The sequence below is a fragment of the Eucalyptus grandis genome, chromosome 11, assembly GCF_016545825.1.
Source record: "Eucalyptus grandis isolate ANBG69807.140 chromosome 11, ASM1654582v1, whole genome shotgun sequence".
NCBI classification, from domain to species: domain Eukaryota; kingdom Viridiplantae; phylum Streptophyta; class Magnoliopsida; order Myrtales; family Myrtaceae; genus Eucalyptus; species Eucalyptus grandis.
Genome location: NC_052622.1, coordinates 41,314,611 through 41,339,778, shown reverse-complemented (window position 1 = coordinate 41,339,778; position 25,168 = coordinate 41,314,611). Strand labels below are relative to the sequence as shown.

The 25,168-nt window shown below is 42.2% G+C and overlaps 3 protein-coding genes across 5 annotated transcripts; all 3 read left to right on the top strand.

Annotated features, from left to right (window-relative positions):
• The first annotated feature begins 403 nt into the window (after positions 1-403).
• LOC104426501 (diaminopimelate epimerase, chloroplastic) lies at positions 404-4,290 on the top strand. Its single transcript, XM_010039575.3, is given in 10 exon segments — positions 404-764; positions 767-832; positions 1,183-1,350; positions 1,434-1,504; positions 1,812-1,869; positions 2,063-2,242; positions 2,418-2,502; positions 3,170-3,229; positions 3,369-3,442; positions 3,919-4,290. Coding segments are annotated over 10 exon segments (1,122 nt in total). The 5' UTR covers positions 404-521; the 3' UTR covers positions 4,036-4,290.
• A 4,234-nt stretch (positions 4,291-8,524) lies between these two features.
• Positions 8,525-15,833, top strand: LOC104426500 (kinesin-like protein KIN-5B). Its single transcript, XM_010039573.3, has 24 exons — positions 8,525-8,669; positions 9,013-9,213; positions 9,619-9,748; positions 9,833-9,988; positions 10,055-10,392; positions 10,516-10,654; positions 11,302-11,399; positions 11,496-11,652; positions 11,733-11,802; positions 11,881-11,957; positions 12,059-12,112; positions 12,194-12,274; positions 12,364-12,475; positions 12,572-12,658; positions 12,943-13,118; positions 13,198-13,359; positions 13,439-13,546; positions 13,675-13,833; positions 13,917-14,000; positions 14,133-14,338; positions 14,706-14,807; positions 14,891-15,000; positions 15,081-15,232; positions 15,339-15,833. Exons 2-24 carry the CDS (start codon positions 9,035-9,037, stop codon positions 15,546-15,548), a joined length of 3,147 nt encoding a protein of 1,048 aa, XP_010037875.2. The 5' UTR covers positions 8,525-8,669; positions 9,013-9,034; the 3' UTR covers positions 15,549-15,833.
• Positions 15,834-16,376: 543 nt separating this feature from the next.
• LOC104426498 (stress protein DDR48) lies at positions 16,377-20,498 on the top strand. Of its 3 annotated transcripts, none has more exons than XM_010039571.3 (7): positions 16,377-16,545; positions 16,928-17,145; positions 18,034-19,287; positions 19,365-19,433; positions 19,520-19,718; positions 19,856-19,948; positions 20,067-20,498. In XM_010039571.3, exons 2-6 carry the CDS (start codon positions 17,143-17,145, stop codon positions 19,906-19,908), a joined length of 1,578 nt encoding a protein of 525 aa, XP_010037873.2. In that variant the 5' UTR covers positions 16,377-16,545; positions 16,928-17,142; the 3' UTR covers positions 19,909-19,948; positions 20,067-20,498. The 3 variants fall into 3 exon arrangements, with proteins under 3 accessions (XP_010037873.2, XP_010037870.2, XP_010037872.2); XM_010039568.3 differs by having other exon boundaries at positions 20,042-20,498; XM_010039570.3 differs by having other exon boundaries at positions 19,856-19,952; positions 20,042-20,498.
• The last annotated feature ends 4,670 nt before the right edge of the window (positions 20,499-25,168 follow it).

Genomic DNA, 25,168 nt, shown 5'->3' with positions numbered 1-25,168 from the left:
TTTTGCAATTCGTGCCATGCGCTAGATAGGCATAAACACCATTTATCCCCAGGCTGAAAATGCCATGCGCATCCATCCAAATGGGCTGGGATTTATTTAGTCTGTCAAGAGATAGATTTACCATCCTAAAAAAGGCATATTTTAGACTCTATTTAGTTTGTGAAAGTTTAATAATTCACCAAATATTTTTGTTGAAAACGATTTATCTCGCATTACTTAAAATAGTTAGTTAATAAAAAATATTTTTTTATTAATAATAATAATAATTTATATTTAAATATATTCGAGGATGATGAACATTCTTATCGTTTAACTAATTTTTTAGCTCTAGTGCATTTTTGTAGCACTTTCTACGTAGTTAATCAACCATTGAAATCTAATTTTATTAGAAATCCAAAGCGAAGTCCACTGTGGAGAAAGAGCCCTGACCGTATCAGTCAACCGAACAACCGCCCCAGGAGCGAGGAGGGGAGCCGCCACAGACGACGACGACGACCACCCAAGCGATCGCGAGCGAAGCCATGGCCATCGCCGCCGCCGCCTCCGCCTCGACTACGACTCTCCCTTCGAGCTCCGCTTCCCGCGCTCCCTCGGCCCCCGTCAGACCCTCCTCGTTCTTCTCTCCCTCCTCCGCCTCCTCGCCCCCTCAGTCCCGTCTCCTCCGCGCCAGGATCCCGCTCCGGACCCCTCGGCTCTCGATCTCCGCCGCCGCCGCCTCCATGAGCGTGCGGACTCCGGAGAGGAGCTCGCCCCCGTCGTCGTTCCTGACCGCCGGGAGAGCGGGTTCCTCCATTTCGTCAAGTACCACGGCCTCGGCAACGACTTCATCCTGGTAAGGGTTCCTCCTTCGGTCTCTGTTATCTGCTTCCGGCGTTCCTCTTCTTGATTTTTCGAAAATGCCGGAATGTCTGAGTCTCTTTGATTGTTCGACACGAGCCGGAGTCGTTCGTGCTCTAGCTGGTTTCTTCAGAGGCTGATAGATATAATCCAGAGGAACGCTTGTGCAGTAGCACTCAGATTTAACACACAATGCACGGACTATCCTGTCTGCAGTAGTAGTCTAACTTATGATATATTGAGTTGGGGATTGCTCAAAATGATTTCTTTAGATGGTATTTAGTATCATATTCCACATGTGCTCTTCCTCTTTTTTGTAGTATTGAGTAGTTGCCCGTATTTTAGGTCGATAATAGGGACTCTTCGGAGCCTCGAGTCACTCCGGAGCAAGCGGCGAAGCTGTGCGATCGTAACTTTGGGATTGGTGCTGATGGAGTGATTTTCGCCATGCCCGGGATCAATGGCACCGACTACACCATGAGGATTTTCAATTCTGATGGCAGCGAGCCTGAGGTGATGCTTTGCTCTTTTGTGCTTTGACTTATCGTCCTCCTCATAATTATCGGTTTTACATTCCCTTCCTCGAATTCTTTCAGATGTGTGGTAACGGAGTACGATGCTTCGCTCGATTTATAGCTGAGCTTGAAAATCTAAGTGGAAAACAACGGTAATGGAAATTGCTTGTTGGTCTGTGGATACTTTCTCCTGTGTTTTTCTACCTGCCATATGGAAATTTCATCTATCCACTTATCTTTGACACTGCTTGATATTACTCTGCGGCAAGTGCTATAGCTGATTCAGTGAAATAAACTTTCGACAAGTCATTGAGATGTGTAATTGTAAGAGAATCAGTTCTTACCGAGGAATTAAGAGAAAGGGCGAGCATTATTGGCTGTTATTTTGGATGAACCTGATTAAACTTTCTCTGGTATTATAATTTTTAACTCATTTTGCTCTTTCTTTGCATTTGGCAGTTTTACCGTACACACTGGTGCTGGTCTAATTGTTCCAGAGATTCAAGATGATGGGAAGGTAATTTATAGGATCAAATTTATTGTTTGTGCTGCATCTTGGTATTTCATTGGCATTTTTCTTGACTGCTGTGAATGTTATTACTTCAAAAGGATCTGGGGAATGTGTTGCAACTGTCTGCTCTTTGTAAACTGTACTATGTGATGAGCGCCACTTTGGTATTTTTAGTTTTCATATAACCTTTTAAGTCCAGGTTACGGTTGATATGGGGGAACCGATACTCAAAGCATCTGATGTGCCCACAAAATTACTGCCAAACAAAGACCACTCTGTGGTCAAATACGATCTAAAAGTGGATGGAGTAACCTGGAATGTGACATGTGTTAGCATGGGAAATCCCCATTGTGTCACCTTTGGTGCCAAAGGAGAACAGGTGATTATTCTGGACAAGATATCATTTTTCTCATTTTATTGGTAATATTCTCTGGTTCCATATCTTAATGTGCAGTGTCATAATTTCTGTGTGACACTTTTTGCTCACAAGAACTATGTACTCAACATCATTCCTATGTCATCCATAGCTCATTTTAGAAAATGTTGTTGAGCAGAATTTGCAGGTTGACAAACTAAACTTGGCTGAAATTGGTCCAAAGTTTGAGCATCATGAGATGTTTCCAGCAAGAACGAACACAGGTTAGTCATTTATGGAACTGACAACTACATTTGCAGTTGCATAAAATTGCCCTTCTCCAATCCAGTTATACTCTGGTTTCCAGTTAGATCTTAACTAATGTTGTTGCTATCATCTTTTTGTACCATCAGAGTTAATGCTGCCAATCCTCTTTGCAGTTGGATTCTTACGCTCATACTTTCATATTTGATATGGACTAGAAGATTCTTAAGTGCTGTCATACTGTGACATATATGTTATCTGCACTTGCCCCATCACCCTTTGTTTATATGCTAGATTTCACAGGACTTTGGATAGCGGGTGGTGTGAATATTTTTCGTACTTTAAATACTGCAAGTAGCTTAACATTTGTGAGACTTCAGTGTCATTTCTGGTTGGATTCTCAAGCTTTGGTCAACATAGGTTTCTTGTATTTCTATCCATGTAATATTTGAGTCTCCATATTTCAGCTTGAACATTTGAACATCAGATTAGATTTCACATGATTGCATCAGCAACTTTATTTTGCATGATGGCAACGAAAGAGGATGACTTTATGGTTTTCCCCTTTTAAGTCTGCTTTCTATTTTTAGGATCGGCTGTTTCTGTGCCTTTGTAGTACCTCCGTGCATATTCTGTTATTTTCCATTTGGAGATCTCATTAATGACTGCCAATGTATTTGATTGCAGAATTTGTGCAAGTTTTCTCTCCTTCACACCTGAAAATGCGTGTTTGGGAACGTGGGGCTGGTTAGTGCCTATGGCAATCATTTTCATGATCCACTCCATACTATGTGACAAGAGAATCATATATAACTATGGTTAAGAGGATTCTGCTCTTTCTTTCATTTTTCTGAGCAAAAACTTATGTAAGTATGCTTGGATGCAGGAGCAACCCTGGCTTGTGGTACAGGGGCATGTGCTGTGGTTGTTGCGGCAGTTCTTGAGGGACGAGCTGGGAGGGTAAGCTCCATTATCTAATTCCATATGTTTTGAACTTGATTGGATGATAGTTTTGTTGATCATGGATGAATCCAGTTGTTAGCTATGGGATTTTCCATGAACTATAAAATATGACCATTTAAAAGTACTGCAATTCATTCAATCCTAGTTCCTGAATTGAAAACTTTTCTTGTAAATCAGGATCCAGTTTTTCTCATGGCTTCCTGGTAAAGTAGGCGTTATTGCATGTGTAGAGATTACCTCAGTATCACAACATTTAGACATACGCATCTTTTACATTTTAAAGTTAAGTGACGATGGTGCATGGTGCACTGACATTGGAGCTAAGTACCTGTAGCATATGGATGTGTCTAATGAGTATACTTCTTCTTATCTCTCAAGAACAAAGATATTCTAGCAAACAAAGAGTATATTTCTGTCTTTTCTAGGGCCTTGTAGTAAGTCACTTTGTTTTGTGCTGGCTTGTTATGTTACAGAGTTGCACGGTGGATTTACCTGGAGGTCCACTGGAGATTGAATGGAGAGAGAAAGACAATCATGTATACATGACTGGCCCAGCTGAGGTGGTCTTCTATGGATCCGTACCCATTTAGCACAACTTGAACTTCTGTACTAGACCTATTTTTATTTAACAAACTAGAATTTTTGTAAAATGCAAGTGTTAGGAGTGACTGAATAACTGTAGTCCGTCTTATTCAAGTTGAGTTGTCTAAGGTAACAGGGGAATGGTCTTTATGACCAATCTGTTTACAACTGGTTTGATGATGCGGTCATCTTGTGCAATAAATTTAGTGATAAAGTCGGATCTTCAATGTAGCAGGTTCTGTGTATCCAGAATGGTATTACCATTGCCGGTTTTCCCCATCTAGATATAGATGTCAAACTCTGTTACTTTCCTCCTTTTTCCCTTTTTCTGGCGAAAGAGCTTCAGTGCTCTGTGCTAGATCCTATTGTCTTGAGTATATCTGTGAAAAGAGGGAGAGAAGGGCAGGGATTGTGGTGAAAGAACTACAGCACATCCGCTCCGGATGGTGGTATTTGTGAAGGAGGCAAGAGTAGTGTGGAGATACATTTGCGAGCAGCCATTTCCGTACGTCGTGAATCAACTCCCTCTTTTAATTTTGTTGACATTCTCCTTTCTGGGATTGGGAAAAATGTTCGAGAGTACTCCCAACAGGTCAAAATCGTACATACTTTTCTGACATGAAACTTAGGCTGCGTTCGTTTCACGGAAAATGAGCCATCTCCGGAAAATATTTTCTGGTGTTCGGCTGAAACTTAAATTTTGAGTGGAAAACATTTTCCACTGTTCGTTAACTAATTTCTTTCTTTTTCTTTTTATTTTTCCTATTCTTTTCCTTCTCCTTCCTCCTCCTTCTTCCTCCTCCTTCCTCCGCCTCCGCCGCCGCACGCCTAACGATGGCGAGCCGACCAAGATCCGGTCGCCGGATTCGGCGAGCCGGGCGGGGCTCGGGCCTCGCCCGAGCTCGCCGGAGGTCCGGCGAGCCGCGAGCCCCGCCCGGCTCGCCGGATTTGGCGAGGCGAGCTCCGCCCCAAGCCGGCGAGGCTCGCCCGCTCGATCCGGCGAGGCTCACCCGTCCACCGGAAGCCTCGCACCGCACGACGAGTGGCCTGGACGGCGAGCTCCCCGCGAGTCTCCCGGCGTCGCCGCGGTGCTCCCTCTTGAGTCGGATCCTCCCGAGCGGCTTCGAGCCGCCGGGAAGCGGCGCGGCGCGGCGGCGGCGCGCGCCCGGCCGGAGCGGGCGGGCAGGGAGCGGCCGGGGGAGGGCGGAGGCCGAACCCGGAGAAGGACGTCGTCGGCCGGCCCGTAGCGGGGAGAGCAAGAGAGAGAGAGAGAGAACGAGAACCGGAGGAAGAGAGCTCGTGCGAGAGGCGAGAGCCATGGAAAATGTTTTCCTCTTTTCAAAAGAGGAAAACATTTTCCAAGATTTCAAGAAGGGATTTTCCGTTGACCGGAAAATGTTTTTCTTGACCGTGATTTTCCGCCCACCCGAACACCGGAAATTTCGGAAAATATTTTCCTGGAAGTTATTTTCCGCGAAATGAACGGAGCCTTATGTGCAAATTGGGTTGTTTGGTTCGGCTTTCCCAAGGGCTTTAGGCTCCCAAAGCCCCCTGGGGAAAATATTTTGTGTTTGGCATATGTTTTTGAATGCCCATTTGCCCAATACCAGCATCCCCAATGCTGAAAGCCTAATGCTGGGTTAGGGCGGCTTTGAGCATTCCCATTCTGGAGATGCAATTTCGAGTCACTATTCATCGCCTTCTTCACCGCCCATATTCTTTGCCGTTCGTCTTCTTCTTCGCGGTGGGCGACGCTTGGCCGCCAAAGGGCCAGATCTGGCCGCCGGGCTCAGCCAAGGTGGCCTGAGGTCCGGCGACCTCGGGCATCACCTGGGTTGCGCGACCCAGGCGCCGCCGCTGAGGTAGTGCGACCCAGGCGCGCGCGCGCCCGAGGTAGCGCGGCCTGGGCGGCGTCGCCTCGACGTCGCGCGGCCTCAAGCGTCGCGCCCGAGGTAGAGCGACCAGGAGGGTGGTGTTGGATTCAGAGAAATCACAAATTCATGGATGAACTTGTAAAGCTAGCAGACCTACGCAGCTGGCAGTGGGGTCGAGAAGGGCCTGGCGGTGTAATCTTGTCGCGCTTTCAATGGCTTTGGAAGGTGACGCCATCATTCAAATTCGAGGTTGCGTGGCTCATGGAATTTTGGACAGAACAGAGCAGTCCAAATGGACTCGAGGTCGCCGACCTCGGGCATTGCAGCCCTCCTTGCCATTGCCACCACCACCACTTCACCACCACCAAAAGAGAGTAGCAGAAAAATAAAATTAAGGTTGTAAGGCCACATGGAAACGCCACCAACCGCTCCCCCACGATCACGCAGCTCCATCTCCTCCTCCATTTTCTTTTCTTTTCTTTTTTTCCTTTTTTTTTTTTTACCTGAAAATTACTTTGCAAGATATACACTTCCAAACACCTTTGCTTTCAAAGAATGCCCATTTACTCAAGGATACTTTGGGAAAATGGGGAAATGACTTTGCATTTTCCCAAAGTTGAACCAAACGGTTCAATCATGTGATGTAAAGGAGAATCTAGCATTAGAAAGGTAATTATGAGATTTACTTCCTTTTATTGATAAGAGATCAGATAGGATCTAGTCTTATTAGAGTAACGGTGTAATTTTAGGATTTTGTCTTTAAAAGGTGTTGTCCATGGAGTTCGCAGGACCAAAAGAGTTAGCGGGAAGCAAACAAAAGAGAGAGTTAAAACACATTCTCTGGCCAGTCGTGGCTGGGCTGCTTCACTCATTAACGAATCGATGAGAACTTCGAGTGATGATGGATTTTGTCTATCTACAGCACAACTCTTCTATTTTGGGCATCATCGTCATAGGCTGACAGACCCAGCTACGAAAATCTGATGACCAAGTTGATCGTGCAGCGTTCCACCCTGCCGTGCTCGTAAATTGCCCTGACATCTCTGTGTAATCAAGCTCTCCCCACCACCGAGTGAGGGCGAATTGATCCCGAAGCCACCGATCACGACCGTCAAACGAAGGTAGGCGTGCTCGCCCCTCATGTACGTATAATGCTATCACAACGTTAGCTCGTCTAACATAACCTCCGCGTGTAATAGTCATATGGGTTGGCTGTAATAGCCTTTTTTAATGTAACCCGTTTCTTTTCTCTCAATCACTCTACAGTGTTAGATTATTAGTTGCTACAACGATTCATATAAACTATAACTGCATTAACAACACTAATTATTATTATAACATGATCGCATATTGTTAGATTGATGAATAGAATACTGAATAACAATTCACAATATATGTAATAATAATTTCGTTATCTTGTTAGTAATATACAATATATAAAAGTCAGCATAACATCAGTTACTCACAATTAGGTTCAGTTATCTAAATTTTCATAGTAAACATGAAATTGATTCATCGTGTGATGATTATCTTAATTACTAATTGTACTAATCCATTCTCGAAAAATTACATAAACATTATTTTGATCAGATAATGTAATAAATAATGTTTATCTCAATATAATCACATGTTATTTTTATGTGGGTGTAAGTTGGAAGTTAATGGGTTAGCCGGCACAACTCAGGAGTTGCAACTTACTAGATCAAAGTAGGACATACTTAGAATCGAATTCAACATCAGCGTCCTGCTAATGGAAGCTTCTGATCATTAGAACAAGAAAAGGAGCCAAAAATCATTACTGCCAAAATGTTCCTAGGTTCTTTTTCTTTTTTTTGTTACAACCAAAATGTTTTTAGATTCTGTCTTTGTCTAGTTCGAGTTTATGTCGATTTGATATTGTTCTTACGGCCTGCATTGGAATAATGCTTTACCCTTATATGTGCATTCAATTACATGCGCCTCAATGCCATTATAGCTCTATTACATTATGCTATAATTATTATCATATTACTATTGTATTCCATCACTGCAACCAAACAATTATAAGTGAGAGTCGACTCGATACCACTCACAACCGTCAAGCAAGGTCGGCTTGTTCATTACCTGTTGACAATTGGGGTTGTCTCCTCCTTCGCACCCCTCTCTCTCCCATTCTCCCCATCTTGCCGTGTTGTTCTTTTCATTTAAGATTGTCTTTTCAAATTTTGGCGACATGGCTGTACACGACATCAAACGTGTGCCCCAGCGGCTGACTTGAACGGCCGCTAGAGGACCAAATCAGTCGAGTTCAAAATCAAAGAGTTGAAAGGACCAAGTTGATTAAAATCGAAGCTCGGATTACCCCGATCGAACATTTCAAAAAGTTCGAGGACCAGTTTTAACATGTTTCCACAGCGAACGACACATGGAAAGACCTCGATGGGAAAAAGAAAGAAAAGAAAAACAAAAAAAGGCAGAAGAAAACATACGCGCTGAATTTGAAATTTTTAACGTGGGACCCACCCAGTACCCGAGGAGCCGAAACCTCACTACGGCGATCCTACGTGTCGCCTCTAAAGCTACGTTAAGTTGTTAACCGTCGACACTAGCCGTTTGGAAAGTCAAACCCACCCTTGACTTCTCCGTCTTCCCGTCCCCAACGCTTCAAAAAACAATTTCCAAAAACCACAGCACCGCAGCAGAGCTCTCTCTCTCTCTCTCTCTCTGGATTCCATCTGCGTTCTCCAAATTCCTGCCGCGACTCCATCGTCTAGACCCCCTGAAGATCTGTAAGTACAATTCAAGATCTTGGATTTGCTGGCTGAGAAAATCTGATGCAAAACTGAACTGCAGAACAACGCAAAAGTGGCAAAAAGAGAACTCCTTTTTAAGCTTTCGGCGCATCGTTTCCATTTTTTTTTCCGTTTCTTAAAGGAGATTTTCCAGTGCTTTGGAGGACCCGCCCGGCCCAAGTGAACACCGAGTGCTTTTACATTGGGAATATATGTGAATATATGTGAATTCTGTCTGTTCGCGTGTCCATCTGCTCCTGTTTTTGATCTGGGGTCGTGGCTGTTGATGGTGTTGTATCGTTGTTTTCCCCCTTTTTTATCTTTGGAGCTGTGGTTGTAGGTTGGAGTGAGAGGGCCGCGAGATGATGTCGCTTACACCGGATCAGTTTAGGAAAGTGGGGTTGGGCGTGGTTCCGTCCCCGTCTCCCTTCCTCACGCCTCGGCCGGAGAAGCGGCGGGCGGACTACAGAGGCGGCGAGTGGAGCTCGAACCGGCACGAGAAAGATAAAGAGGTCAATGTGCAGGTGCTGCTGCGGTGCAGGTGGGCATCGGCACTTCGTACTTGCTTAAAAGCTGTCTCCTTTCTACCCCTTTAGGTTTGGTGAATCCTAGTTTTGCGGGTTCGCTAGGATTTGCACGTGCATTGTGCTATGTCAGTGGACTCTGCTCATCTGTAACTTGAGGTAGATAGTCAAAGGCATTGACGAGAATAGTCGTGGACGGAGATATGATTATTGAAATGGAAGGAGTTCTTCACAATCGATTTTTAATGAATTGGAAATAGTTTAGGTGATAAATCTGCAGCTACCCAAAAGCTAAGCAACGGCAAAGTGGGATTGTACCATTTGAATTCTTAAATGTGTTTCCAATTACATAATTCCTTAAATGCTGCTTTTGGAATGGACATTTTAAGTTTGGAGTTTGTTTGTTTAATTTTGTCTGTCAGGCCATTAAATGAAGATGAGCAAAGGTCGAATGTGCAAAAGGTCATCTCGTGCAATGAACACAGAAGAGAGGTCACTGTCATGCAGAATTTAGCCAACAAGCAAATCGATAGGATTTTCACCTTTGACAGGGTATGCCGACACGACTTCAGTTGCACACAAAGATTTCTCAAATAGTTACCAGCTGAACTAGATTTTATCTGGCAAATTTGCAAGGTTTTTGGGCCTAAAGCACAGCAAAGATCAATATATGATCAAGCCATTGCTCCCATTGTTAATGAAGTTCTCGAGGGTTTCAACTGCACCATTTTCGCCTATGGGCAAACAGGCACCGGTAAAACCTATACAATGGAGGGCGGGATGAGAAAAAAGGTAAAATAGCAAATTGCATAATTTCATAAGTATTTTACATTCATTATTGTCTTTTTCATGAAACAGGTCGGTGAACTGCCTGCTGAGGCTGGTGTCATTCCACGAGCAGTTCGGCAAATTTTCGATACACTTGAAGCACAAAATGCTGACTACAGTATGAAGGTAACTTTTTCAGAACTCTACAATGAAGAGATAACTGATTTACTAGCCTCCGAGGACTATTCGCGCTATGTGGAAGATAGACAGAAGAAGCCCATATCACTGATGGAGGATGGAAAGGGTTGTGTGGTCATAAGGGGCCTCGAGGAAGTGGCAGTATATAGTGCAAATGAAATCTACACTCTGTTGGAACAAGGAGCATCAAAAAGGCGAACGGCTGATACCTTGTTGAACAAGCGTAGCAGGTAATTATTCTTCTTTGCGGAACTTTTAAGGGTGTCTAACTTAATGGAAACTACAAAGCTAGTCCCTTTTTAACTTTAAGCATTTAGTGGTTGCACTTTTCAATGGTATTATCCTTGCTGCAGTCGGTCTCATTCCATCTTTTCCATTACGACCTACATAAAGGAAGCAACTGTTGGAGATGAAGATCTCATAAAATGTGGCAAGCTTAACCTTGTAGATTTGGCAGGATCAGAAAACATTTCTCGATCAGGAGCAAGGGAGGTAACTTATATCTGATCTCTGCTATCAAGAGCAATTCTTCACAACTCTCTTTCTATCCTTGTCTCCATCTCTCTGTCTTTCTCCGTCTCTTTCTCATACACATGTACAAGCGTGCGAGAACCAAAAACTACATTAATAAAATCTTAAGTCCTTGCAAAACCAAGGCAAGCCTAAATTGTTAACATATGTATACCAGCAAATAGTTAAATAATGATGTCTGCTGACCTGGAGTGTCCCTGAAGCTGCAATTATTGGCGATTAATTTTTTCGTATTGACACATAAAAATAAAAGCCCTAAAACTTTTATGTTGTCTATCTTTTCTTTTCACCTTTAGCAAGATTTTTGGAGAACAATTGACGTGCCAACTGTGTCAATGAATTTATTTACGTGCATGTGATCTTATGCACATTTGGTTAATTGATAGGCTTTATGATAAGACTATGCTTTTTCTTGGATATATTACATGCAAAACCTTTTTCATTAACATCCTTACCAAAAAAAAAACCCTTTTGCCTTAACATGCTTGCTAACTAAATTGATGCGAGCAAAAATGGAATTTCACAATTGTTGTTGGAGAAGACTCTATAATTCTCTAATTTTGCATGAAAATTTTCGATATCAGTTAATGAGTGCATATAAATTCCAGGGTCGAGCAAAAGAAGCTGGGGAAATAAACAAGAGCTTACTTACCTTGGGCCGTGTGATTAATGCACTTGTGGAACATTCTCCTCACATACCTTACAGGTTATTTCTCAGAGGATATTCACTCAGTATGCTTGACATTGAGCCCTTCATAAGTTCTCATAATGGTTTTTCCTTGTCTGACAATTTTATGAGCAGGGATAGTAAGCTGACAAGACTTCTAAGAGATTCACTCGGAGGGAAGACCAAAACATGCATTATTGCCACTATCTCTCCTTCTGCTCATTGCTTGGAAGAAACATTAAGCACGCTCGATTATGCTTATCGCGCTAAAAACATTAAAAATAAACCAGAGGTTTGGTCTATTGCTGTTTTTGTGTCTTTGAGTTTCCTCATGTGCTTTCCTAGTGATATTTAAATGGAGTAGCTTTGCAGGTGAACCAGAAAATGTCAAAAGCTGTGTTGCTTAAGGATTTGTATGCAGAAATTGAGAGGATGAGAGAAGGTTTGACAATGTGCCCACAGTGTCTTGACTATCATGTGAACAAATCACTTAGCATCTAACTTATATATGTCAACACAGATATCCGAGCTGCAAGGGAGAAGAATGGTGTTTATATTTCCCAAGAAAGATTTGCCCAAGAAGAGGCTGAGAAGAAGGTAATCTCAACAGTTTCATGAAGTGCTCTTATCTTTATATACCATGACTCCCAGATCAAATCCTTTTCTCCTTGAAATTATTGGATTACATTCATCTGCAGGCAAGGAATGAAAGGATTGAGGAATTGGAAAATGATCTTTTCCATTCTGAGAAGGTACTGGCTAGCTTTTCTTTGGGACCTTTCTCTTACTAATGTCATATCTGATCTGCTAATTATTTTTGTCCCTTTGGCCAGCAAAGTGAAAAATTTCGAAAGCTCTATCTTACAGAGCAGGAACAGAAATTGGACCTAGAAAGTAGTCTTAAGAACTGCAAGGTACTGGATATGGACTTCACATCACTAATCATTTGTTCAACGGTGAAAATATGGCATGTGCAACAATAAATAGTCGATGTCTTGTACAGATTGACCTGGAGACCAGTAATAAGGCATTGCTTGATCTTCAAGAGCAATACCGGCTGGCTCTCTCCACATTGAAAAATAAGGAATTTGCGATCTCAAAGCTGCTACAATCAGGTAATCCTGTCATGAGAAGTTGACTGAAGCTAGTTATCCCATTTTTGTCAATTTAATTTACTCATACAGACTTACTATCCTTCTGATGTCATACAGAAAGTTCCATAATTGATCGGGCAAAGGAGTTAAGATCAGATTTGCAAGATGCATCTCAGGACTTAAGTTTGTTGTTTGGGAAATTAGGTATCGCTTCTTTTTGCAATTGTGAAGTTGCATACTCTGTACGATTAGATGAAACGGTGGGGAGACTGCTTTATTTTTTTGAGTTTGAGGTGGTTCTGTCTGAAGAATATTTATTTTATTGAGAAAACGGAGTAATATTAAAAGTTCTGAACAGTTCACTATCTCTTGATCCATCAAAGTACCTATTCTCTGGTTGATGACGTGAGAATTTTCACTAAAGTAAATTTATGAGGGACTCCACAAACATTACTCTTAAGGATCTAATATTATCTTCTTCAATGCAGACTACAAAAGCAGGATGGAAGCAGAGAACCATAATATTGTCTTGACGTTTGGCTCTCAACTTGATCAAGGCTTGAAAAACTTGCATAGGACTATCCTGGGCTCAGTTTCTCAACAACAGCAAGAAATAAGATGCATGGAAGAACATGTCTCCTTGTTTCTTGCACGTAAAAATGATGTGAGACAACTCCTCGCTTTTAATAATTACATGCTTGTCTCACAGTAGTTCTAATGGATATTTTTATCAAACATGCCAGGCAACAGAGAGTCTGCGTTCGAAGGTTGAAAAGATGACGACAACAAATAGTTTAGGACTGTCTACATTGACTGATTATGCCAATAAACTACAGATGAAAGCTGCCTTTGACCTCGACCAAATAAATTGTAAAATCTCGACAGAGACGAAGGGCATTCAGGAAGTATGAACTTAGGAGTCCATTCTTCCTTTGGACTTTTGTTTACTGCTCTCATTGAACCAATTTCTTTGCTGTTTTGCAGTATATAGTCAAGTTAGTATTGGAGGCCAAGGAGACCATCAAAGACATCCATCATGCTCTTGCCGAACAGAAAGAAATACTGGCATTTTCTGCGCAGCAACAGGAAGAGGTAATGTACCTTCTTCTTCTTCTAATGTCTGGGTCCAGTTTTATCTGCTCATTGATTGGTTTATATGACCCCGTGACCCATGCTCAAAAAGTGTCTGAATTTTTACTTTATCATGATTGGAATAATAGGGATTACGAAGAAGTTTGGTTTCTGCGCACGTAGTATCCAAGGCAACCATGGACTTTTTCAATGATGTTCACAATCATGCTTCTGAAATCAAGTTGATCATTGAAGAATGCCATGCTGAAAGGGTCTGCCAATTGAATGATTTTGAGAAGAAATTTAAGGTCGGATAAGATACTTTCTAGATATCTGCATTTTATAATTGAGCCTTGTGGAAGCTTCTAGCTTATGGATTGTCTTGAAACAGGAAGAGGCGGCGAGAGAGGAAAGACTGGCTTTGGAGCAAGTTGCCGCAATTTTGGGAAATTTGACATCTAAGAAAAATAAAATGGTGGGGCATTTTCTCGAAACATTATGGTTTCTGCTATTAAAGCGACACGCCCACGATATATGGATAAGAAGGGTCTTAGTAAATTTCGTGGCAGTTTTTTGCTGTGCTTTTGACATCTTTCCTGATCATTAGGTCTCAGAGGCAGCTAACGGCATAATCGACTTAAGTACAAGGGAAGAGCAGAGATTGCATCATCAAACTACCCACATGCAGCATATTGCAGCTGATGGTAGGAAAGAGTTGACTGAGTACATAGTTGAGGCAGAAAACAATTTCTTGGAAGATACATTTTCTGCGGGTGAATCCAGGGCCGTATTGGACAGCTGCTTTGAAGAGTGGTATGGTTTTAATATACCTGAAGTGTATTTGGAAACCTTTTTGAGCTAGTATCTGTTGAATCACTATACAAGTTATGTGGTTTCTCTTAGCATTGAACTTATTAGATTACAACTATTCTGTTTACAAATATACCTAGAAGTGGACAGTCTGGCCTGAACACAACTCGAGAGAATGAGTAAAGGCTTGCCTTGTAGCCCAGCACGGACTACTGAAAGTGAGGGAGCCAAAACATACATATAAAATTAATGCTCTAAACATCAGGCTTCTTGTGATATATGAAAATGAATTAGCGGGAAACAGATGTAAGCTAATTTAGCTACCCTATCTACATCACATATTATTCTTTTCTCTTTTTGTGTGATGCAGTTCAAAGGTTGCGGATAATTCCAGTAGACAATGGGAGCATGCTGCATCTGCCGTAACTGAGTTCAAGAATGTTAGTATAGACAAGATAGCATCTCTAGTGAGGTAAAATCCTCTCTATCATGAACTGTTTCTTCACATTTCTTTGTTCTTTTTCTCATAGTGTGACTCTTTGATGGCTTAAGCAGGGAAAATAAAGGTGAAAACCAGGATTTATGTGAACGGCTTAGATCTGCATCCTCCTCCACGGATAGAGATTTTGCTGCTAGAGTTGGTGATATGGTCACTGCTATTTGTGGTAACAATCTTCATTTGGCCATTGATGTTGCTGTATTCTCTATGTACTATTCTCATGCCTTGGTCGATTGGACGTGCCAGATTCACTACAATTGGATCGTGACCATAAGGAGAAATTAGACTCCATGGCAGCCTCATGCATGGGTCAGCTAAAGTTGATTTCAGAGAAGCATGGAGCAGGCGTTTCAGATATCCGAAGCAAAGCCGAACAGTGCCTCACAAAAGATTATCTGGTAAATTGTCTATCACGTACTTTAACTGTCTTCTTGATTCTTCGAGTTGCATTGTCGAAACAGACGTATATCACGACTTGACTAATTTGCGGTGCGCTGTGCATAGGTTGACGAGCACACATCCACAACTCCTAGGAAACGGGTCATAACCATTCCAAGTCCAGCATCCATCGAGGAGATGCGGACACGGTTGAGCGAAGGAAATTCAGAGAACAAAACCAGAGGCGACCAGACAGAAGGCAAGCTTCACCAGCCGATAGATTCACAGCCGCCCGATAGAACTCCTTTTGCAGATATGAATGGTGAGTTGTATTGAGGAAGGCGGCGGGCGGTATCAGCAGACCGTGATCCGGCATGCTTGTCCAGTGTCAAAGAGGTTGCAGAACTTGCTCATTGACTGATGAGCAGTGACACTAAGCTTGGGTCCTGACAGCAAGTGTTAGCCAAGGAAGGTTTCTATCCTCTTTCCTTTACTTGGGCAAGTCATTTGTACGTACTGTAACAACTTGTTCAACGATTCCCATGGAATGATTCATGGCTTCCATTGTGATCAACAATGCCCTTCAGCGGCTTTAAACTCCACGGCCACCTTACATGTTCACTGAAAATTCGTATCGGCGACTTTGCGCATGATGCGCAGATAATCATTGCGCATCTCACTGCGAATTTTCCTCTCGTCAGTTTAACAGCTCAGAGTCGTATTCCTTATTAAAAATTATCAAAATCCATTGAAAAATACCAAATCCAACAAAAAAGAAAAAATCGATTGACGCTTTCGTGACGCATCGTTCAAATTTCTATCCGTCCGTCCTCCCTTTTCAATACTTTTCCAAGGACCACAACAACTCCATGGGGACCAGGGCAAAGGGCCACTTAATTCCATGGTCTTCCACATATCTCGGGGGGCCGCAAATTAAATAAACCAGTTAACCAGGCCCCTCTCAATAAATCGCAAAAAAAAAACACCATAAAATAAACAGAAGATAACGGGCCCCACGTGGGCCCGATGTCCGGGGCCCATCGCGGCCCACCGAGCTGCCGCGAGCTCGCTTTCGGGGGAACGTAGGTTTATACCCACGTGTACGGCGGTGATGATGGCTCCACGAACCCTGATCGTGCAAGGCACCATCTGGCATCATTTTTTCCTCCCCAACGAGAAAAGGGAAAACCTGAAAAAAAATCCATCTCTCTCTCTCTCTCTCTCTCTCTCTCTGGTTTCGCGAGAACCTCCAGATCTCGCCGCGATCCGCGTCCGTACGGTCGCCGGCGGGTTCTCCGATCGCGGTTCCGCTTCATGGATACACTCCGGCACGGTAGGTGGGAGGTGCAAGATGCTATCTTCGGTGTTTCCTCTCCTTTTTCTGTGAAGTTCTTCGGAAGTTTTTACCTATTCCCATGGCGTTCGCCGCATCTCTGTCTAGGCGGTGGATTCGTCTCTCTCTCTCTCTCTCTCTCTCTCTTTCTTTCTCTGTTCTGTGGGGGAATGAGTGCGGTGAAAGGCAAAGTAGAGTCACGCGGACTGGAGTCTCGGGAATGAGTATTGGCCAGATTAGGAATCCGGCTGTTCTATTCTCTTTGCATGCAGTGATTGCGCAATCCAACAGCGAAATCGCGGGGGACGGGTTGGGGCGGGGGCGTTTCGAGGTCGTTCGTGCGGGACCTGACCGGATTGTTTTTTTTCTTTCTTCGTGGCAGGAGCGTGCGTGGACTGGCTTCGACTTAGGAACGCTTGTTGAGGGCGCGTTTCGGAGTCGAATCGAGTAGTTCGTGGCCCGGTGCGAGCGCGTCGCCGCCGATGAGAATTTGTGCGGCGGTCTCGAGCGCTTTGCCTGTCGGTTTGACCCTTTCCGGCTTATGAGAAGTGCGAAGCGCGGCGGAGTTGGTGGCTATCCTGCGTTGTACTGAGAGAGATGGTATGCTCCGTTTTGTTATGGATGAATGTGGTTTTCTCAAGTTGAGGTTTTTATTGAGGGCACATGCTGTTTTGTGATCTTTGTGCTCTTTTTGTGACTGAGATTGGAGGTTGGGTAGGCATTCCACTGGCTTTATGCTCCTTTTGCGTGAGCTATTATGATTGCGCCATTGCATGTGAAGGACCTAATGTTTTACCAATCGATTTCTTCGAGTGTTTGTTCCTGTATGAGCTCTTGAGAGCTGCTACATGGCTTTTTGTATTTGGACAACTTTATCCTTGCACATTGTAGCGAGGCAATGGACTTGCAGTTTTTGGACATTTAGTCATGGACACTGAAAGGAGTTGCCCCATATTGCTACTAAGAAGTTTGTAGTGCCCTGAACGAAAACTATTTGCCCCCATGAACATGTTATTTTGAAGCAAGTTTAAGCAATCTGCTGTCAGATTACTTTGTGCATTTTGCATCATCTAAGGATTCTTCTGTTCTTTCTTTTTTCGACTAATACTACGTGGTTGGCTCTTTCTAATAACCTCTTGATGGTTTAAGGATTGTTTGATTGATTCAAAGAGTCAAAACTGAGCAATTTGTCAATAGGAACAATTAAGATGAAGGAATTTCTAAATTTCATCTTGTGATTAAGCAGAGACTCAGAAACAATATTAAAAAGCACCATAGAAGCCTTACATTTTACATTAAATATGTGCAATTTTGGTGGTCGTGTTTTGCTTGATGCTAATATGAGAAATGCTTTGTGCACTTTGGAAAGAATGTAATGAGTAGTGGTGGTGTCATGTTGGTAAAACCGTGCTTACATTTTGTGAAGGATGACAAGTGTGTCTTCTGTCTATACTGAAATACAAGATTCTAAGCCATTTCTTTGGGCAGTCTTTCCAGAATCAGGGCTTTTGGACGGGAAAAGATGCTAGTGGCTTAACTAACAGTGAGATGGCTTACGATAATACTTCTAGAATTGAAGCCAAGTGGTCGCAACAATGGTTCATGGATGGCCCTGAGGCAGAGCATCCCAACAAGAAACAGGCCATAGAAGTTCCAAGCAACACTTCCTTTTTAGGACTGTTGAGCATGAACTCATCTCCATGGGGCTTTACTTCTGGTTTTAACACAGTTTCCGCCCCTGCCCATTTCTCTGACCAAGTACTTGATACTGAAACAACTGGAGCTGTCAAGTATAATGAGAGATGCAATCCATCTATTGGTGCAGAAAAACTGAATATGGGGAGAAAAGTGGATGAAGACCTTTTTCCTAGTAATTCCTCATTTGGCTTGTCAATGTCTCATGTGCCAGAAGCTCCAGGATCAGGGCTTAATTATGGTAGTCTGAGAAAAGTTAAAGTGAACCATGTTAAGGACTCTGAAAATGTGACTCCTTCATCAATGGGACATGGCTACAATAGGGTGGCTTCCAGTGCCATGTTCACAACTCAATCTTTCTGTAAGGAAGAAGAAGATCCTGTATCAACTGCTCTTGCTTCTGGTATAGGAGATGGTAACATCATATCTTCAGCCACTAGTGATCTGGGTGAAAGCAACAGTGTCATGTCAATCGGGAAACTGTATGAAAATGAAGGTGAGAGTGCTGGACAGGCATACAAAGGCCATGGTGATGCCATGTCTGTTCCTATGGATAACAATGTTTTGTCCATGGGTCAAAGCTACAAAGCAGATGATTGTTCCATGTCAACGGGCCATATTTATGGCAAAGGGCATCACATCTCTGTTCCAGCAGGTAACATCTACAATAATGACGACAGCAATAGTCTAAACATGTGTCACTCCTATGGTTTAGGGCAAAGTACAATCATATCCTTTGGCAGCCCTGATAATGATGATGCAAATTCCTCAAGGAGGCTTATATACAGTAACAATTTGTACTGTGGTCTGCCTTCTGTTCAAACATCTGATGCAGTCAATAGCAATCAGTTAATTAAGTCAAACGCCGATATGTTTCCTAGTTCTACTTCAGCTGTTGCCTCTGGAATTGAAAATTTCTCGCGGAAGAAAGAGGAGCAAAATACTTCTAAGAAAGGTTCAAACAACTTCCCCTCAAATGTCAGAAGCCTGCTATCGACTGGCATTTTGGATGGGATATCTGTGAAGTATGCTGCATGGTCACGAGAGGTAATGTCACTTTAGATGTCTTCACAAATTTTAGACAGTTTCATCTTACAGTGATATGGAGCTGGTTCTTTGTTTAGAAGGAGCTCCGTGGTGTGATTAGAGGTTCTGGATATTTATGCGGCTGTCAGTCATGTAATTTTACAAAGGTAAGTGCATTTCTGGACTTGTATCTGGTTGAACTGCTTCTAGGTAATTTATTTACTGATTAAACTGAGGATGAAATGGACTCTAGGTAATTAATGCGTATGAATTTGAACGACATGCTTGCTGCAAGACCAAACACCCAAATAACCACATATACTTCGACAATGGAAAGACCATCTATGGGATTGTTCAGGAACTCAGGAGCACACCCCAAAATATGTTGTTTGAAGTCATGCAAACTATCACCGGTTCGCCAATCAATCAAAAATCCTTCCGTCTCTGGAAAGGTAATGTGACTTCCTTCTATCATCAATGGCTCTGCGTTAGCATGATAAATTTGAAGAATCATAGGAATTATTGTTATCGGCCAATTTTACTGTCATCTTGCATTTTCTTCTCAAAAAGCTTAATTTGCTCTTTTCAGAGTCATATTTAGCAGCAACCCGAGAACTTCAGCGTATATATGGGGAGGATTAATGGAAGCAATTGTCATAAGCTGCCTTGTCTAAATTACTATGTAGGTATCATCGTGATGCTGTTTTCTATATTTACTTCTACTCGTTAAGAATTGTGTCAGTTAATCTGATGGAGATGTTTTTCCTGGATTGAGGAACCCTTTTCCTTCTGCGGGGAAGTATGCTTGAGGCGGTACTGATCAGGGTGTGGTTCTCGAAGCCCCTTTTTGTAACAACATTTTGTCCACTAAACAAGAGTTGTGATTTGCTCGCACCGAGTCCTTCAGTTTGCAAGGGCAGTTTTACCTGGATAAGTGTCTGCTAAACTTATCCAACCATCACAGCCACATCTAGAAGTTCCACCAATTGTCATGATTTGGTTTTATTCAGCTTTCTGGGGTTAACTTATGGCCGACCGTAGGCAATGGAAAGGAAAGTTTTGCTCATTCAGCTCTCATGGTTGATGTTCAGTGCGGGAAAGTCAGCATGGCATTGGAATGTAGAAAACATTCTGAGATCAAATGAATTCTTCTCTACTTTCCCTTCAGTTGTTGAGGTTAACTGGTGAGACTCATTGGTTATGAAAACCATTTCGATTGCATTGACTCTGCATCTGCATCTACGGGAGCACTGCTCTAATACAGCACTTTGATTGGTTGCACTGGGAGTTGTGGTTATACTTCACCGTGCACAAGTAGTTAGTGAATTTCAAGAATGAGGATCACTTGCTGATAATCCCCCAAGAAAATTAACTACATTTGTAACACTGACAATTTTGTAGGATGCACATTAGGGTGAATCGGTCATTTATGTTGGACTGACTCGATTAGGTGAGTCGAATTTAGCCAATGCTCTGCCTTGTAAGAGACTCATCTGGTCTTCTTTCACTGTGAGATCTGTTTTCGTTTTGTCACTGTGGAGGGTTAATCTCTGCTCTTCGTTTATCACTCTTGATGGGAGTACGAGTATGATGTATACAACTAGACGCTTAGGTGCCTAGTAGTTTGTTTTGCGAACAACTTCATTATAGAAGGGAATGTTTTCTTCGAAAATCATGTTCCTTAAAAAATGGTCGTTTTCCCCTTTGTTTGGTAACTTCAAATGCAATGGATAGGTTTCTTGTATTTGATTATAAGTTTTGATGACGAATTCCTTTAGGATCTCGAGAGAGTGAGAGGGGGAGGGAGGGCTCAAACATTCGAAATCTTCAGCTTTAGAAGAATAGCGGTAGTTTTCACTCTTAGATGCTTTGTCGTTTGTTTTGCAAACAACTTCGTTATAGAAGGGAATGTGTTATTTGAAAATGGAGGGAATTCGAAATCTTCAGCTTTAAAAGAATAGCGGGAGTTTTCACTCATGGTGCAATAGAGCTATTTTGAAACACAATTTCTTTTCTCAATTGGGGGTTTCCATTCATTTTCCATGTGCAAGACATCGGAAATCATCGTAAACATCTTGCAGAAAAGTAATCTCAATGAAATGCATTATTCACTGCCAGGCAAACACTTTAAGCACGTTTTGATTGCAGAAAAAAGCTTCTCGTTCCACTTGCGATAAATATTGAGTACGTTTTGATTGCACCCTGTTTGGAAAGACTGGTCGAACCACCTAACTTTGAAAAGGGCTGTTTGAGAAAGATCGAAAATGGCAATCATTCACTCAAAGAATTCTCTCTCGTCTTGGTAGAGCTCTATCTCTTGCTAGGGGCTAGCTTTTCTTATATTGTAATCCTAGCTTTTACCAGAGACGCGGCTCTATGCAGCAAGCTGGATTTCAGGTCGTTGATATTGCCAATGGCGTCGTTACAGCTGACAGACGGGGAAAGTAGCCTCACCTGATTTGGGAAGTTTCTGCCGAATCTTAATATTAATGTGCAAGCATTTCAGAGCACAACGAGGACCTTATATCAAATTGATCAGGGACTCTTCGCCATAACTTTAAAATCTGAAAGCAACAGCAATGTTGTGTTTGGTCCTTTGCAAATAACTTGTTCTATGAAAGATCTGGGAGCTTCATAAGCTCCGGAAAAAGTCACTTTTTAACCATTGTGCTTTTTGGGTGGCCTTTCCTATGAATGCTCCCTAGAGGAGTTGATTCAATGAGTAGCTGATGAGATAGGGCCGGTCTTGGATGTCGATGCGGACGGAGTCACAAGGAATAACATCACAAATGTCTGGTGGAGCTAGAATAAATCTGTCGGTCTTTTCACCTTTGAAACCGGGAGTTTTTAACGACTTATGGAGATCCTTTGTGGTTCGATACCTATTATGAACGCCTACCGCATTCTTGTTTGTCGTGTGGGAGAAGAGAATATTATGCAAGGTATTGTAGGAAAAGATGTGAACATTGCACAAAGGTTCCTTGGCTTAGGGCTGAAGTTAAGGAGTTAAGCCCTTGTTGGCATATTTTTTATGGAAAAGACAAACCACTATGTGGAGAAACTGGGGTAGTAGCACAATATTCTCCCTTAAAAAGAAGCACCGAAGGAAAATGTACACTGTACAAATTCGTCCACAAACGGAAAAATGCTCGAGCAAAGGCCCGCACTGGTCCAGTCATTGCTAAAGGAACTGGAGTGTCTCCTACGAGAGGGGAATTTAATATAAACAAATCGAACCTGGGAGCTTCTCTCACGAAAGGGTTGAAACTCAGGTATTATATCCTGAACTGGAAATCATAACAGAGCTCACCAACTATCCCCAAGTCAGTCGTGAGCCAAGAAAGCTGGCGGAGATCCTAAAAATGTGACTCCAAGGAAGAAAAAGAGGTTCGAACCTGCTGAAATTAAATCACCACAAAATTTTCTTTTGGATGACTCTTAATTATTCGAAAATCCTGTTCAGATAAGCACTGCTCGGACTGGATGGGCTGAGGCAACTAGTGCTAATTATAAGCTGGAATAGTCAAGAATTGGGTAGCCCTAATGATTCAAGAGCTATGCAGATGGCCCTACGTATGGTTCTTGATGGAAACTAAAACTCAGCCTCCACATTTAGAATGTCTAAGGAGGAGGCTCCGTTTCCAGGATTGAAACCGCGGCTCGGTAGATTGACTTCTATACATGCCCCATCCGCTTTGCAAGAAAGAATGGTTGCGTGGGATCTAATTCAGAGCATTAGCCTGTCAATTACTTTGTCGTGGGCATGCACTGGGGATTTCAATGAAGGATTCCACTATTAGGAGAAGGAAGGTACTCGGCTGTCTAAGAACTCCAAACTGCAGCCATTCTAGGAATTTGTTAATAACCGCATGATAATTGATAGGGAGTGCAAATGATGCGCACTTGCATGGTCAAATAGACATGATGGAAATGCTTTTGTAAGAGATATCATCGGTGATGTCCTTATTAATTTAGACAGGAGGATTTCAATTCAAACATCAGAAGCTTTTGGTCTTTCCTTGATAAGATTGGACCATAGTCCAACGATGTTATTTTTGTGTGCCAAACCCCCCAAAACGAAAAAAGGAATTCAAATTCGAAGCAATTCGATGCGAGAACTACCTTAATCTTAATCTAATAGAAGAAATTCGGAATTCCCCTTCACCGAGAAATAGTAGCTTGATGGACAGATTAGAACGGGTATATAAAAGCCCTTGGAACCTGGAGCAGCAGACCATTTTCCAACGCAAGATAGAGAAATGACAGTCTTGAAAAGAGATTTGGCAGAGATGGAGAACAGGAGAGGTGCACCCTTTGAGAAGGCGAGGAGAAATTCAAAATCTTCTAAGGCTAGAGGAAGGCACCGGGGGTAGTAGATATCGGCTGAATTGGCTCCCGATATTGGGGACGAGCACAAAGTTCTCCCACCCCACTACGGCACAACTTAGGACTTTCAAATTATTGCCTTCACATACTTAGCGTCTGCACTTAATTGATACATGAATCTTGCTTCCAGAAAACATTAGTCCTTTCCATTGCCCCGGGTCAGCCATTTTCGCTTGTCACTTGCGCCCAATACCACGATGTATAACCGGCCACAATGATGATGATGACGCCGATAATCCCGATTTACCAAAATCAATAAGCATAATATAATCTCTAAAAAATGATGGTTAACACGAACTAGGGAAGATATTTGAGGAGCAAAAGATAGTGCCTTCCCAAGAAAAGCTCTTCGTCTAAAATGAAAGTACTTAAAATAACAACAATGACCATTCTTATAGATTTTTTTTTTTTTGAGCGAGCCATCCTTATAGAATTGAAGCTACTCAAAATAGCTCCGATTTTGCCACATAAAATTATAAGTGTTTACATTGGAGATTTTCGATCAAAATTAGTTGGATAGACTCAATAAGTAAAACGTCAAAAGATTTAGTACTCAATTGACATAATAAAAAAGTTTATGATTTTTGTTGTTGTAATTTTCTCTGTGGAGCTAAGTTGGGATACCTTGGTCTGGGATACGGCCATTGGGGACCTTATTCAAAGCTTTAGGGTCTGGAGTTTGGGCCCTACGTTTCTGGTCTAGCTACACATGTTTTTGGTCCAAACATCGAAGTCATCTGGTCGGCTATGACGCGGTCGATGTTGTTATTATTTCGGATCAAAAGTGGGTCAATAGGTTAACACTCTCAAGCTTATATTTAAATGGGATTTATTATTTCTTGTTCAACATATTCGGGTCTACAAGGGGTCAAGCCGAGAAAGATGGGTTTTTTCATACAATAAATCAACTCAACTTCGTCCCTGGCGGTGTACGGCCCAATGCGACTTGAGATATTGTCATAATGCAAAAGTCGGGCCCAAATAAAGCATCGCCTGGGGCAGATTTTCATCTACTCGTAATTTCATTTTTCCATTTTCCCCAAAAAATCTTAAATTCCGAAAATCGCGAAGTAGTACATAGAATTGGATCTGTCAAGATTTTGAGTATTTTGAAAGTTTAAAATGTTTCGTGTTAATTAAAAATGAAAGACAATGTGCGTTAATCTTATTAAAAATCAAATATAAAAAGTTGAAATCATTGACTCATGTTGCTTTATGTGAATCTCACTGCATAGATTTGCCACACTTACTTTGTGTCAAACTTGAAAAAGTTTGTGATCCCAATGTTTTGGTTTTGTTCCCGGAAAACCCTTATAGGCCAATTTGTGAGAAAGGCTTGCTCTAATTTAATTTCCAAAATCATTTACATGAATCTTGCTTCCGGGAAGCATTGATGTACCAAAACTCACCACCATATGTTCGTAATGGCAAAGACCTCTCTCGAAAATGATTAATTAGAATCTTCTTAACTAACGAACTTCATGTCACCACAAAAGTCAAGTTTACAAATGGCCAA